The sequence below is a fragment of the Sapajus apella genome, unplaced genomic scaffold (assembly GCF_009761245.1).
Source record: "Sapajus apella isolate SASKATOON/1434 unplaced genomic scaffold, GSC_monkey_1.0 scaffold37, whole genome shotgun sequence".
NCBI classification, from domain to species: Eukaryota; Metazoa; Chordata; class Mammalia; order Primates; family Cebidae; genus Sapajus; species Sapajus apella.
This window is the reverse complement of record NW_022436977.1, coordinates 20490890-20507133: the sequence shown is the minus strand read 5'-3', so window position 1 is coordinate 20507133 and position 16244 is coordinate 20490890. Positions and strand designations below refer to the sequence as shown.

The following is a 16244-nucleotide window of genomic DNA, read 5'->3' as shown; positions in this document are numbered from 1 at the left end:
TACTTAACATATAAGCATTTAACAAATAATCTTGGCTGGGCACCATGGCTCATGCCTATAATCCCAGCACTTTGGGAGGCCGAGGTGGGCAGATCACTTGAGCTCAGGAGTTTGAGACTATCCTGGGCAATATGGTGAAACCCTGTATCTACAAAAAAATATATATGTATAAAATTAGCTGGCCATCATGGCTCATACACCTATAGTCCTAGGTACCTGAAGGACTGAGGTAGGAGAATTGCTTGACCTGGGAGGTCAAGGCTGCAGTGAGCTGTATTCATGCCACTACACTCCAGCCTGGGCGACAAAGTGAGACTTGTCTTGAAAAATAATAATAAAGTAAATAAAAATAAATTTTGTTTCATTCATCTGAGGTTAATAGGAACTTGAAACAGTAAGTTGTTGGAAGATACATTTTCTTGTGCTAATTATTAGAAGCATAGTATTGCCAGAGATGCACAAAAATTCTGTGAAAGACTTCTCTACCATTTCATTTCTATAGAAACATCACAGAAATTTTAATTGGGTTCTACTTTAAATTTTTATATCTGAGACATTACCTATTTGGCTTATAAGTTACCTTTGTCTTCTCCTTAAATTTAAGTTGTACTTAATTGTCTTAGAAAATTCCCAGTGTAATTTCTAAAGCTCTATCAAATGATATGATCTTAGCTCAACCTGGGAATGAACTATGGCAAGCAATATAGAATTACTTCTGGATCATTTTTAAGTTGTTTATAAATTAGAAGTAAAATAGTATGTCTTATAAAGCAGTGATTTTGATCAGGCACGATGGCTCACCAGCACTTAAGGAGGCTTAGAAGGGAGGATCTCTTGAGCTCAGGAGTTTGAGACCAGCCTGGGCAGCATAATGAGACCCTTTTTTGTCTCTACAAAAAAAAGTTTCTTTAATTATCCAGGTGTGGTGGTACGCCTGTAGTGCCACCTACTTGGGAAGCTGAGGTAGGAGGATTGCCTGAGCCCAGGTCAAGACCACAGTGTTTGCTCCATGGCACTCCAGCCTGGGTAACAGAACAGGACCCTGTATCAAAAAAAAAAAGACAGACTGACTAAAAGAACAATTTCTGGCTGGGCGAGGTAGCTCATGCCTGTTATCCCTGTACTTTGGGAGGCCTAGGTGAGTGGATCACCTGAGGTAAGGAGTTCAAGACCAGCCTGGACAACATGCTGAAACCCCTTCTCTACTAAAAATACAAAAAAATTAGCCAGGCGTGGTGGCAGGCACCCGTAATCCCAGCTACTTGGGAGGCTGAGTCAGGAGAATCACTTGAACCCCAGAGGTGGAGGTTGCAGTGAGCTGAGATCGTGCAGCTGCACTCCAGCCTATACGACAGAGGAAGACTCCATCTCAAAAAAAATGAAAATAAAGAACAGTTTATGCATAGAATAGCATTTCTTAATTTATTTTTATATACATTTTTTGAGATGGAGTTTTGCTCTTGTTGCCCAGGCTGGAGTGCAATGGTGCGATCTTGGTTCATTGCAACCTCCGCTTTCCAGGTTCAAGCAATTCTTCCGCCTTAACCTCCTGAGTAGCTGGGATTACAGGCATGCGCCGCCACGCCTGGCAAATTTTGTATTTTTAGTAGAGACGGAGTTTCTCCGTGTTGGTCAGGCTGCTCTCAAACTCCTGACCTCAGGTAATCCGCCCACTTCGATCTCCAAAAGTGCTGGGATTGCAGGCGTGAGCCAATGTGCCTGGCCACATGTCTTAACTTTTTGAGATTGTAGTCTTGAGATTCCTGGAAACATGTACATACAATTTTTTTAAAATAAGTCTTCAAAGGGTTCATGAACCTTTTAAAGACTGTTTGTGGATCTCAGGTTTAAAAACTACATTTGGGCCAGGCTCGGTGACTCACACCTTTAATCCCAGCACTTTGAGAGGCCAAGGCAGGCAGATCACGAGGTCAGGAGTTCGAGACCAGCCTGACCAACGTGCTGAAACCTCATCTCTACTAAAAATAAAAAACTTAGCCAGGCATGATGGTGCGCACCTGTAATCCCAGCTACTCATAAGGCTGAGGCAGGAGAATCATTTGAACCTGGGAAGCAGAGGTTGCAATGAGTTGAGTTGTGCCATTGCACTCCAGCCTGGGCAACAGAATGAGACTCCGTCTCAAAAAAAAAACATTTGGGTCTAATGTCAGGATACATTTACTGACTGCCTGTGTATACAGGCACTTTTTGAACTATTACCCCTATAAGAGCACCGTGAAATTTTTTTTGGTGATTACATGTAAACGTCGTACAATTAAGAGATTCTTTTTTTTTTTAGAGTATGTTTTTCTATTAATAAGTAGTACATTTTCTCTTTTTTTAATTTATTTTTATTTTATTTATTTATTTTTTTAATAAAGGCAGGGTTTCACCATGTTGGTCAGGCTGGTCTTGAACTCCCAACCTCAGGTGATCCGCCCGCCTTGGCCTCCAAAGTGCTTGTATTACAGGCATGAGCCACCGCGCCCGGCCAAGTAGTACATTTTCTCTTAGCTGATAAGCATCTTAATTCTAGCTATGATCTAATTTGCCATTTTGTCTGTATTGGTCATTTTCCCCTTTAGATCTAAAGTTAGATCTATATGTTAATAAATTTGCTTTTATGTGTTGTTTACAAATTATTTCTGTCTTTAATCTAAAATACACAGTGTTTCAGGAAGATCTTATATAGAAGCAGTAAAAATGTGTATTACAGGGCTTCGGGAAGATCTTACATAGGAGCAGTAAAAATGTGTATTTCATGAAGCATTAAGTAAAAACAACATTTTGTCTTTCACTGTGTTAAACAGCGCCAGTAACTCCAGATAGTGGTTATTCATCAGCCCATGCAGAGGCTACCTATGAAGAAGACTGGGAAGTATTTGACCCGTGAGTTGTTTGTTTGTTTCCTTCCCTTCCTTCCCTTCCATTCCTCCTTTCCTCCTTTCCTTCCTTCATTTCTTCCCTCCCCTCCCTCCTCCCTACCCCCCTACCCATGCACCTCTCCCCCCTTTCTTTTTCGAGCATAATGAAAGTTCGTTATATATGTGGATTGGTGGCTAAATAGTATATTGCCAAGATATATAACCTGTAGGTATTACAACTTTTACTGGGGCTGGGTGCGGTGGCTTATCCCAGCACTTTGAGAGACCCAGGCAGGCAGATTGTTTGAGCCCTGGAGTTCAAGACCAGCCTGGGCAACATGGCAAAACCTGTCTCTATAAAAAATACAAAAATTGGCTGGGCACAGTGACACACACCTGTAGTCCCAGCTATTGGGGAGGATCACTTGAGCCCAAGAGGCAGAGGTTAGAGTAAGCTGTGATAGAGTGAGACTGATTTATAGAGATACTAATTTCTTTATTTTCACTTTTATTAACATTTTATAAGTTTTGTTTTCTGGATTAACTGCTTTATAGACTTTTTAAATGGGCTGAGCTTAGTAATGTTTTATATTTATAAAAAGTAAAATGTTGAAATTTTTTAAAAATCTGATTTATAGCTATTATTTCATCAAACATGTCCCACCACTGACAGAAGAACAACTAAATAGAAAACCTGCTCTTCCGTTGAAAACAAGAAGCACACCGGAATTCTCCCTAGTTTTAGACTTGGTAAGTCTCTAAAGGTAGAGAGAATAAACAGGTGAAAATCTTTTTTAAAATCATTGTCTGTATTAGCTTTCTCCTTTTTTGTTAGGATCATGTTTTCCTGAAGGACCAAATATAGTTTGGGTCAACTGAATTAACCATATGCAAGACCATAACCCTTATTTTTTATATATATATTATACCAATAAACTTTTGATTAATAGTCTTAAAAGCACAATTTCTTAATACAGACTAACAAAGTTTTTAATCTGATCTCTGATATGATTTAAAAAGTTGTATTTTAGGGGCTCAGGGTGGTAGCTCATGCCTGTAATCCAGGAATTTTGGGAGATCAAGGTAGGTGGATCACTTGAGGCCAGGAGTTTGAGATTAGCCTTACCAACATGGTGAAACCCATTTTCTACTAAAAATTCAAAAACTAGCGGGGCATGGTGATATGCACCTGTAATTGCAGTTACTTGGGAAGCTGAGGCGTGAGAATCCTAGAACCCAGGAGGCAGATGTTGCAGTAAGCTGAGATCATGCCGCTGCACTCCAGCCATGGCGACAGAGCAAGAGTCTTTCTTGAAAAAAATGATGTTTTAGGGTACCAGAAGAGCTTTGAAAACAATTATCTCCTATTTGCTAACCAAATTTAATATATAGTCACATTTCCCATCTGCCTCTAATTTCTTTTCTTTTTTTTGAGACGGAGTTTCACTGTTGTTGCCCAGACTGGAGTGCAATGGCACGATCTCGGCTCACCGCAACCTCCGCCTCCTGGGTTCAAGCAGTTCTCCTGCCTCAGCCTCCCGAGTAGCTGGGACTACAGGCACGCACCATCATGCCCAGCTAATTTTTGTATTTTTTTTTAGTAGAGACGGGGTTTCACCTTGTTGACCAGGATGGTCTCAATCTCTTGACCTCGTGATCCACCCACCTCGGCCTCCCAAAATGCTGGGATTATAGGCATGAGCCACCGCGCCCGGCCTCTAATTTCTTATTGATTTTGCATTTTAAAAATTTGTTTACTTTTTTTAAGGCTAGTAAAGTAAAGCAGTGGGATTGGGGAAGGAACTAATTTTTGATATTGGTAAAAAAAATCTCATGTCATATTGGAAAATATTATTACGCATTTGTTTCTGGTACCCTATAATTGGAGGTGTGATTTAGTTCTCATAGAAAATTTATCTTAGCCAGGTACGGTGTCTCATGCCTGTAATTTCAGCACTTTGAGCCTCCATTCGGCCCAGGAATTCAAAACCAGCCTAGACAACATAGAGACCCATGGTTCTACAAAAAGTGAATGGGCCTGGTGGTGCAACCCTGTGGTCCCAACTACTTGGGAGGCTGAGACAGGAGGATCCCTTGAGGCCAGGAATTTGAGGTGGCAGTAAGCTACAATTTTGTCACTGTACTGCAGCCTGAGCAGCAAAGCCGGATATCATTTCAGTTTTAAAAGAAGGAAAGAGCTGGGCACGGTGGCTCAAGCCTGTAATCCCAGCACTTTGGGAGGCCAAGGCGGGTGGATGACGAAGTCAAGAGATCAAGACCATCCTGGTCAACATGGTGAAACCCTGTCTCTACTAAAAATACAAAACATTATCTGGGCATGGTGGCGCGTGCCTGTAATCCCAGCTACTCAGGAGGTTGAGGCAGGAGAATTGCCTCAACCCAGGAGGCGGAGGTTGCGGTGAGCCGAGATCGCACCATTGCACTCCAGCCTGGGTAACAAAAGCGAAACTCCATCTCAAAAAAAAAAAAAAAAAGAAAAGAAAATTTATCTTAAGGAAGAAGTCTGTTATTTTAAATGTTAAATTTGCATGTATAATTGTGTTTTGAGAGTTCAGCAGCTTAGTTTTTACCTAGCCAAAGAGATATAAGAGAAGTATCCAGAAGTTCTAAGGTACTTATTTGAGTATAAAAAAAAATAAAATTTTGAAACTGATTATAAGTAGCACAGATTTGATGTGCAGGTCAGTGGAGACAATGAAAAAGGTAATTTTGACCAGGCATGGTGGCTCACGCCTGTAATCCCAACACTTTGGGAGACTGAGGCAGGTGGATTACAAGGTCTTTCAGGAGATTGATACCATCCTGGCAACATGGTGAAACTCTGTCTCTACTAAAAATACAAAAATTAGCGGAGTGTGGTGGCATGTGCCTGTAGACCCAGCTACTCAGGAGGCTGAGGCAGGAGAACCACTTTAACCCCGGAGGCAGAGGTTGCAGTGAGCTGAGATTGTGCCACTGCATTCCAGCCTGGGCAACAGAGTGAGGCTCTGTCTCAAAAAAAAAAAAAAGAAAAAAAGAAAGAAGGGAAGGAAGGGAAGGAGGAAGAGAGGAGGAAGGAAGGAAAGAAGGAAGAAAGAAAGAAAAAAGGTGATTTTGAATTTAGGAGTTGATGTGGTCAAGTTTGACCTTATCATTTTGAATCTAGTGTGCAGGTAACAGAGAAGGAAAGATAAGAATTGGCTAACCATAAATAATTTTACAGAAGTAGATAAAGAATAATCAAAATTTAGGCCATAGATGAAGAAGTATTAGGATTAATTATGATTCAGCTGTAGTAAAGAAAATACTTAAGATGCTAAGAGAATACCATGAAATGCCTAGTCTGATATGCTATTAAAATGAGGCATATCTAGAGTATTTTTTGCTCTTTGCCTTCCCAGAGTTTAACTTTAGGTTAAAAGAAACACTCCAGCCGGGCGCGGTGGCTCAAGCCTGTAATCCCAGCACTGTGGGAGGCCGAGGCGGGTGGATCACGAGGTCAAGAGATCGAGACCATCCTGGTCAACATGGTGAAACCCCGTCTCTACTAAAAATACAAAAAATGAGCTGGGCATGGTGGCGACTCAGGAGGCTGGGGCAGGAGAATTGCCTGAACCCGGGAGGCGGAGGTTGCGGTCAGCCGAGATCGCGCCATTGCACTCCAGCCTGGGTAACGAGCAAAACTCCGTCTAAAAAAAAAAAAAAAAAGAAACACTCCAGCTAATAAGTTGTGGAATTACAAAGGATGAACATTTGTGTTTTATTTTAACTGATCTTAAACATACTGAAAATTTCAGTGATTGTTACTAGCCACTTTATTTTTTTTTTTAATTCTGTCACTTGATACTAATGAAAGCCCCCCCCTTTTTTTTTTTTTTAAGCATTCAAGGTTTGAGAAATGGACATAAACATTTGTGCCTGCCTTATTTTTGAACTCACCTTACTTTCTTTTTTTTTTTTAAAGACGGGGTTTCACCATGTTGGTCAGGCTAGTTTTGAACTCCCAACCTCAGGTGATCCGCCCACCTTGGCCTCCAAAGTGCTTGGATTACAGGCGTGAGTCACCACACCCGGCCTCACCTTACTTTCTTATTCTTTTAATGAGAAAACAAGATGTGGTAATTAAAGATGATAAGTTTTCATTGTTTGTTATTTAGTAAAACTGTGTATGAAACATAATTTGTGAGATACTAAACCACCTACTTAAAGTAAGATGCTTTATAAAAAGTTGGAGGATGAGGAGTTATATGAACAGAATATATTTTTTAAATAATTAGATTCTACACTTAAACTTACTAATTATAAAAAAGTAGCATGCATGTAGGTTTAACTAAAAGTTGGCAACTACAGAACTCAGAGCCATGCTTCTCAAACTTGATTATGTATCAGAGTCATCTGAAGTACTTCTAAAAAGAGATTGCTAGGCCGGGCATGATGGCTCACACCTGTAATCCCAGCACTCTAGGGGGCCGAGGTCAGTGGATCATGAGGCCAGCAAATCATGAGGTCAGGAGATTGAGACCATTCTGGATAACACGATGAAAACCCTGTCACTACTAAAAATACAAAAATAATAGCCAGGCGTGGTGGCATGCGCCTGTAGTCCCAGCTACTCAGGATCCTGAGGCAGGAGGATCCCTTGAATCCAGGAGGCAGAGATTGCAGTGATCTGAGATCTTGACACTGCACTCTAGCCTGGGCAACAGTTCGAGACTCTGTCTCAAAAAAACAAAACAGATTGCTGCCATGCATGGTGGCTCACTCCTGTAATCCTAGCACTTTGGGAGGCCAAGGTGTGTGGATCACTTGAGGCCATGAGTTTGAGACCAGCCTAACCAATATGGTGAAACCCTGTCTTTAACAAAAAATACAAAAATTACCGAGGCATGGTTGTAGGCACCTGTAATCCCAGCTACTTGGGAGGCTGAGGCAGGAGAATTGCTTGAACCTGGGAGGCAGAGGTTGCAGTAACCTGAGATCGTGCCACAGCAACAGAGGGAAACTCCATCTCAGAAAAAAACAAAAACAAAAAACCACACAGGGATCGCTGAGCCCCATCCCCTCTCCTGAGTTACTGATCATCAGAAGTGAAGTTAACATTTGCATTTCTAACTAGTTCTCAAATGATGTTGATGCTGCTTGCTAGTCCAGGAGCTACACTTGAGAACCGGTGACTTTAGAAACTCCTATCCCACATTGCTGTACCACATATAGTAATATATTATAAATGTAAAATTCTACATATGAGTGGGTGCTTTAGTGTTTTTGGTGATTACGAATACATAAAATTATCCTTTGAAGTTTCTTTTACTATCTTGTTTGAGTCAATATGTGTTTTTTATTTTAAGGATGAAACACTAGTGCACTGTAGTCTAAATGAGCTAGAAGATGCAGCACTTACTTTTCCAGTCCTTTTCCAAGATGTCATTTATCAGGTAATTAACATTTTTTAAATGATTTTTGGCCTGATAGGTAACAGAAAGAAATCTTTTTGTGTTTATGTGACATTAATTGTGTTTTTCTGTAGAAGTATAATGGATTTCATCAACATTTTAATAATTTATTAACAAAATTAGCATCATGCTAGATATTGCATAAAACAACATTAATTTGTTACTCCAAAAATGCTAACTTTCTTACCCTGATGATCTCTGCTAGTTTCGTAATCTGTTTGCCAGCAGGTGGAGGCAGGAACACTGATATCATAGATCCCCAAGAGGAACTTGCCAGGTTAACTCCTGGTGTTTTTGTTTTCCAAAAATCAAGTCAATACAAAGAAAACTCATTCCCTGTTGGTCATTTTATTTCCTGTAGAAATAATAATGTGGTCTGTGAAAATTACACTTTAGTACATCTCTTTTATTAGTAATCTCAGAATTCCAGGACACTTTTCTAGTTATTGCTTTACTTAAGGTGTTTGGGTTTAAGCATTTCTCTCTCATCTGTGCTGAGGGACAGGTAACAGTGCAAAATAAAAATATTATTAACACTTCACTTTGGATTATATGTGCTGGCCATTGTTTTTACTTTATGTTTTAAGATTTTCCCATTATTATACGATTAATAATATAAGTGAGTTCACTTTGAAAATTGCAAAGTATCTTTCTGTTTTGGAGGTTGTTATTTAACTAGCATTATTTTCATTATATAATAGTTGTTCAAAGATTGGGGATCAAAAATTTGTTGTCTGTCAAGAGGGAGCCAGCCTAAAGCTTAACTTAATAAAGTCACAGAGCATTTGCCATGTGGATGATGAAAAGGTGTTTGGTTGTTTATGTGCTTTTAATAGGCAGTTAGAATGTGGTTATAGTTTTCTTGGCAGATAATAGTTGTTGTCTCACAGAAATCATGAAATTTAAGAGTTAAAAAGAAGTTTGTGGCTCATGGCTAGTTTAACCTACTTTGTCTAGTAATGAGTTGTAAAAGGATTTATTTTAGTTTTCTAGTTTTAATGTCGGGTAGGTATTGCAGCTATGGCAATAAATATGTGAATACTGAATTCACTTTTTATGTAAGCAGATTTTGGTCCTGATAATCAGGAGATAAGCAAAATATACATAAAATTAAAAATTAAAGAACTTTTCTGTTCCCTTTCAAAGCTTGTTATTTGGTTTAAGGCAAATATTTTTCTTGAGACGTTTTCTATCCAGTTGGCGGTTCTTGTTTAGCGGACTTTAAGGACAGAAGTCTTGTGGCAGATTTAAATAGTATAGTCATATCTTAGTTTTCTCTTTTTAGCTTGATAACCTTGGGGTTTTTCTTTGTTTGTTTTTTGCTTTTTGGGTTTTTTTCATGATTGCATTTGAAAAAAAATGTCTTTGAATTTGGAAAGGAAAGCTATTAATTGGAAGACATGGATAAATTATTTTGAGGTGACTTCTTAAGCTTCTAGGTTTGAAATTGAAATTTGTTACAGATGGTTTTTCATCTGTTTATGTAATTTTTAGTAGTAAAATAAGAAAGTTAAGTAGGTAAATTTGATTCTTCTCTTTCATGAGTATTTCTCTTCAGTATGATCATAAAATTGAATTTTTTTTCCTACTGTTTCTACTATTTCTGTTTTAACTCTCTTTTTAAAGTTCTTATTATTTCATGTGGATCTGTATAGTTGTCTTATTTTGAATAAAAAGCTTGTAACAGCATATATGTCTAATTCAAAAAGTACATATATGTACTGCATCTGTGGAATTCAGAGAACTCTTTTTTCTTACATATTCTGAGTTACACTTTCTGAAACTGAAAAATAAATGATCTAGCATTAATGGGAGCACAGAGCCAGTAGTTTGAACTTTACAAGCTATAGAGATGATTGCATTTTAATATGATTTAGTTACCACATCACAGACAGAGTTTACTCTTCAGTAAATTTTTGAGCCTATCCGTAGTTAATATTGGGTACATTCCCTTGGATTTCTGGTTTTGGCATAGCCATTCTGTCTGTCTTTTAAAAAATAAATGAAGAAATCTTTGGGTTAGGGTTCCCCTAGTTTTCAGACCAGCAAGCTCCCTTTAAACAGGGAATGATGTCTTTTAAACTTTCAGTGGTGTTGTCTCCATCTACTGGCAAAGAAGAAATATACACAAGGGTCTGAGATGATCTAAGAGATTTTGGAGAAACCACATTATTAGGTAAGACGTAACTTAAATATTTAACCGCTATACTATGATGTGGCCCACTTAAAGGTAGAAACCTGTAAAGTACTACATATATTCTTATTTAAAAAAAATTTATTGGCCGGGTGCGGTGGCTCATGTCTGTAATCCCAGCACTTTGAGAGGCTGAGGCGGGTGGATCACGAGGTCAGGAGTTCAAGACCAGCCTGACCAACATGGTGAAACCCCATCTCTACTACAAATACAAAAAAAATTAGCTGGGCATGGTGCCATGCGCTTGTAATCCCAGCTACGCGGGAGGCTAAGGCAGGAGAATCGCTTGAACCCAGGAGGCGGAGGTTGTGGTGAGCCAAGAGTGCACCATTGCACTCCAGCCTGGGCGACAGAGTGAGACTCCGTCTCAAAAAAGAAAAATTATTGAGGTGAAATTCACATGAAAAATTAACCATTTTTAAATGAACATTTCCATAGCATGTATCTGTATATTCTTGAATGTTAGTTTTATAGCATTTACATATATGTGTATATATATTCTATATGTAAAGATCAAATTATTCATCTGAATCAAAGCCAGATGAAGTGTCTGCTTGGGACTTGCTTTACATTTTTTTTTTTCTTTTTGTGGTAAATTTGTTATGATTGACTTATAACTAATTTTAATTCTACCTGTTATTTCTGTTTCATTTAAAAACAATTTAAAATTGTATTACATATGTTTTAATAATTGTCTATATCAGGGGTTTGCAACCTACTTTTATAAATGGCCAGCTCAGCTGTAAATATTTTAGATTTTGTGGTCTTTGTCATAACTACTTTTTCTGCTATTACAGCATGAAAATAGCCATGGACGATATATAAATGGAGACGCATGGCTGTGTCCCAGTAAAACTTTATTTACAAAAATCAGAGTCAGGTTCCGTTTGACCAACCAGCCATAGTTTGCTGATTCCTGGTCTAATAATTATGACAGTATATATGGGCCAGGCGTGGTGGCTCTCGCCCGTAATCCCAGCACTTTGGGAGGCTGAGGCAGGAAGATCATGAGGTCAGGAGTTCGAGACCAGCCTGACCAACATGGTGAAACCCTGTCTGTACTAAAATACAAGAATTAGCTGGGCATGGTAGCTGGCGCCTGTAATCTCAGCTACTGGGGAGGCTGAGGCAGGAGAAATGCTTGAATCTGGGAGTCAGAGGTTGCAGTGAGCCAAGATCATGCCATTGCACTCCAGCCTGGGTGAAACAGTGAGACTCCATCTCAAAAAAAAAAAAGAGAGAGAAAGAGAGAGAGTATGTACAGTAAATTTACATATTTGAATTCTAAGTAGAAGTAAGTAATCAAAATGTTCATCAAAACTCTTGTAAATATATGTAGAAAATTTAAATTATATCCACAGTAATCTGGTTGTGGGCCTTTAAAGTTTTTTTTAAATCAGAGTTTGAGGGAAATTTGAGGTGGCCAGTACTCACATTTAAAGATTGCCTGACTTAATGACACATACTCTTCTTTTGGTTGATATGTAGGAATAAACTTGGTTAATGCAAGTCGTAGAATTTGTAAGCGGGTAGATTATTCTAAATTAGTACCTTGAGGTATAATTTGAATTCCATTTCTCTAGGAGATTTTGAAAAAAGCTTATTCTAAATTAGTACCTTGAGGTATAATTTGAATTCCATTTCTTTAGGAGATTTTGAAAAAAGCCTGAAAAATCCATCTCAAATTAAAATTTGTTGTATGTCACTACTGACACTATGTGGAGTAGACAGATTGTAGTTTGTATATGGAGAAAAAGTCATTTGAAAGAAGAACTGACTTTTTAAATGTGAGGATATGCTGTTCATATAAGCAAAATTATAGGCTCTTTGTTTGAATGGGTCTACTCTTCTTAAATTGGTATTTTTTTACATTGTTTTATAATCAGTTATTAAGAAAACATGTATTCATAAAGTGGTACAAATGCATTTGATATCTGGAAAAACACGTGCATGATCACTTTTATTGCACATGTTTAATCTTTATATTTAGCCTATATTGGCACATTATCAGGAAATCCATCTCGTGGTGTTACTCAGTTAAGAGGTCTCCACTGTATTTAGTTTCTGTTCCTGCAGATCCACCAATTCAAGACTCTAGGTCATCTCACTCCCTCTTCCATCCCGAAGATGACTTCTATCCACAAGCAGGACTGAATCAAAAGACATTTTTCACTTAGCTCTTGAGCTGAACCACCTCCTCAATGACCTTCCTCTGTCTCCATCAAGAACTGGAGCTCAGTTTTTTGAAGATGTAATAGAACTACTCAGCCCAAATGTGGCTGATTGAAGACAAAAAGAAGATAACCTCCTATGTTTCACCACAGTGCAGCCAAACGTAACTGTGTTGTCCAACTCCTCACTCTGTAAAGCATGGCAGGGGCATCTGATTTTTGACTCTGTTCACCAATAAGACTTTAGCCAGTCAGTGGCTTTCTGAAGATCAGTAAAATCAACAAGCTTTGGGTCAGCTGTCCAGAAATCAGATTGTGGTAAGCACTCAAGGACAGATAGGATTCCTGTAGGGAGCTGCTTGTAAAAGATGCTTTGTTATATTAGTAGAGGTTGCTTTTATGGGAAAAGTTGGGGGAAGAGGTGGACGGGGAAGGCCACGGTTAGCAAAGCTTACCCGCATCCCTATTCTTTCAGTTGTTTTCTTGGGAATCTTAAAGCTTAGGATAATTTTCATATCACAGAACAAGGGAAGTAGGACCAGGTGCAGTGGCTCACGCATGTAATCCCAACACTTTGGGAGGCCCAAGGCAGGTGGATCACCTGCGGTCAGGAGTTGAGACCACTGTGGCCAACATGGCAAAACCCCGTCCCCATAAAAAAATAGAAAAATTAGCTGGGCGTCATGGCGGCAAGAGAAGTAGAGGGTCAGTTGCTTCTTTCTCCTTTCTACTGTCTTTTTTAGAAAAGTCAGCTTTATTGCTTCATGAAGGAAAGAAACCAATCATTTAAATTTAAAATTTTGTAGTAAATACCTAATTTTTTTCGCAAGTTTTGATTTAAACTGATACTCACCAACATGCACTTTGTTGTTGAGATTCATAAACCATAGTTTTCTTCTACAAAAGTAGCATGTATATTTGTGCCTCAAAAATAACATTTGAGGCCAGGGGCAGTGGCTCACTTGAAATCTCTGTACTGGGAGGCTGAGGTGAGAGGATTGCTTGAGCCTAGGAGTTCAAGACCAGCCGGGACAAGATAGTATGAGACCATCTCTACAAAAAATACAGAAAACTTAGCCAGGCATGGTAGTGCATGCCTGTAGTCCCAGATACTTGAGAGGCTGAGGCTGTAGGATTGCTTGAGCCAGGAGGCTAAGAAATCAGACATTTCCAGGGGCATGGTTACATAGTATGGAGGATAAAACTAATAGGTTAGCCAGTAGGGAATAATAATAATTGTAGATAAATATTAAAAATACTCCCTTAGAATAATTTTAAAGTCACTTTTCCATCCTTATTAGTAAGTGTAGTTATTGGTACTAATTTTTCATCATAATTATTCATTATTGGCTTAAAAAGGAAAAGATACAAATGAAAACAATAGTTCTTAACTTCTCAAAAATATATTCCATAGGGAATCTTTGTCTAAAATGTATCTTTTAAAATTAGGAGCAATTCATTAAAATAAAATACACACTGAGCGTGGTGGCTCATACCTGTAATCATAGCACTTTAAGAGCACTAGGTAGGTAGATGGCTTGAGCTCAGGAGTTCAAGACCAGCCTGGGAAACGTAGTAAGACCTTTTCTCTACAAAAATTGAAAAAATTAGCTGACGTGGTGGCATGCACCTCTAGTCCCAACTACTTGGGAAGCTGAGGTGGAAAGATCACCTTAACCCCAGGAGCTTCAGGCCACAGTGAGCTATGATTGCACCATTGCACTGCAGCCTGGGTGACAGTGAGAGAGGCTATCTCAAGAAAAAAGAAGAAGAAAAGAAAACATAAGGGCCGGGCAGGGTGGCTTACACCTGTAATCCTAGGACTTTGAGAGGCTGAGGTGGGTGGATCACCTGAGGTCAGGAGTTTGAGGAGTTCGAGACTGTCCTGGCCAACATGGTGAAACCCCGTCTCTACTAAAAATATAAAATATAGCTGAGCGTGGTGGCAAGTGCCTGTAGTCCCAGCTACTCTGGAGGCTGAGGTAGGAGAATTGTTTGAACCCGGGAGGTGGAGGTTGCAGTGAGCCAAGATGGCGCCATTGCACTCCAGCCTGGGCAACAGAGTAAGACTGTCTTAAAAGAAAGAAAGAAAAGAAAACATACTATATGGAAAGTTTGTATTTAATGGCTGAAAATTTTCTGTAAATTTAGAAGATGTGGCAGTTGATTACATTAAGTTGGAGGCTTCATTCCTTTTGAAGTTTAGAGTTTAAAGGTAATATTTTTGTTTTACTAAAATGGCCATTGTTTTTACTAAACTTTTATTAATGTAAATAGATCGAGTTTTAAAATATATGCAAATGTATGTACATACATTATAATGGCCAGTTTTTCGCTGATGAAAATTACACTTCATCGATAAATTTTTTTTTTTTATATGGAGTCTTGCGCTATTGTCCAGGCTGGAGTGCAGTGGCAAGATCTCAGCTCACTGCAGCCTCCACCTAGTGTTCAGTGGGTTCTCCTGCCTCAGCCTCCTGAGTAGCTGGGATTACAGGCGTGTGCCACTGTGCCTGGCTAACTTTTGTATTTTTAGTAGAGACAGGGTTTCCCCATGTTGGCCAGTCCTGTCTCAAACTCCTGACCTCAAGTATCCACCTGCCTCAGCCTCCCAAAGTGCTGGGAATTACAGGCCTGAGCCACTGTGCCCGGCCTCATCGGTAACTTTTAATACAAATGACCTATATGAATACATTGTTTCATTTTACCCTACTTCAACTTTTTTTTTTTTTTTTTTTCTGGAGCCATGGTCTCAATGTGTTGCCCATGCTGGAGTGCAGTGGCACAATGTTGGCTCACTATAGTCTCTATCTCCCAGGCTCAAAACCATCCTCTCAGCTTAGCCTCCCAAGTAGTAGCTGGGACTGCAGGAATGAGCCACCATGCCCTGCTAATTTTTGTATTTTTTATAGAGACCTGCCGGGCGCGGTGGTTCAAGCCTGTAATCCCAGCACTTTGGGAGGCCGAGGCGGGTGGATCACGAGGTCAAGAGATCGAGACCATCCTGGTCAACATGGTGAAACCCCGTCTCTACTAAAAATACAAAAAAAAACATTAGCTGGGCATGGTGGCGCGTGCCTGTAATCCCAGCTACTGAGGAGGTTGAGGCAGGAGAATTGCCTGAACCCAGGAGGCGGAGGTTGCAGTGAGCCGAGATCGCGCCATTGCACTCCAGCCTGGGTAACAAGAGTGAAACTCCGTCTCAAAAAAAAAAAAAAAAAGAGACCAGGTTTCGCCATGTTGCCCAGGCTGGTCTCAAACTCCAGAGCTCAAGCGATCCACCCATCTCGGCCTTCCAAACTGATGAGATTGTAGGTGTGAGCCACTGTGTCCAGCCTGTACTCTTTAAAAACATTTCTTTTCAGGTTGATTTTTATTAAAGATTTGAAGGAGCCTTTTTTTTTTTTTTTTTTTTTTTTTTTTTTTTAACAGTCTTGCTCTGTTGCTCAGGCTGGAGCACAGCGGCGTGATCTCAGCTCACTGCAACCTCCACCTCCCGAGTTCAAGCGATTCTCCTGCCTCAGCCTCCCAAGTAGCTGGGATTACAGACACATGCCACTAC

The 16244-nt window shown here is 39.6% G+C and overlaps 1 protein-coding gene across 3 annotated transcripts in view; it reads left to right on the top strand.

The window, feature by feature from the left end:
• The window catches only part of CTDSPL2 (CTD small phosphatase like 2), a 112039-nt gene that overhangs the window by 73976 nt on the left and 21819 nt on the right, over positions 1-16244 (top strand). For 2 of the 3 annotated variants that reach the window (XM_032297622.1, XM_032297623.1), the window contains exons 6-8: positions 2811-2889; positions 3503-3614; positions 8213-8299. In XM_032297622.1, the coding sequence (XP_032153513.1) occupies positions 2811-2889; positions 3503-3614; positions 8213-8299 (278 nt within the window). The remainder of the gene's footprint in view (positions 1-2810; positions 2890-3502; positions 3615-8212; positions 8300-16244) is intronic. The other variant, XM_032297625.1, reaches the window with a different exon arrangement.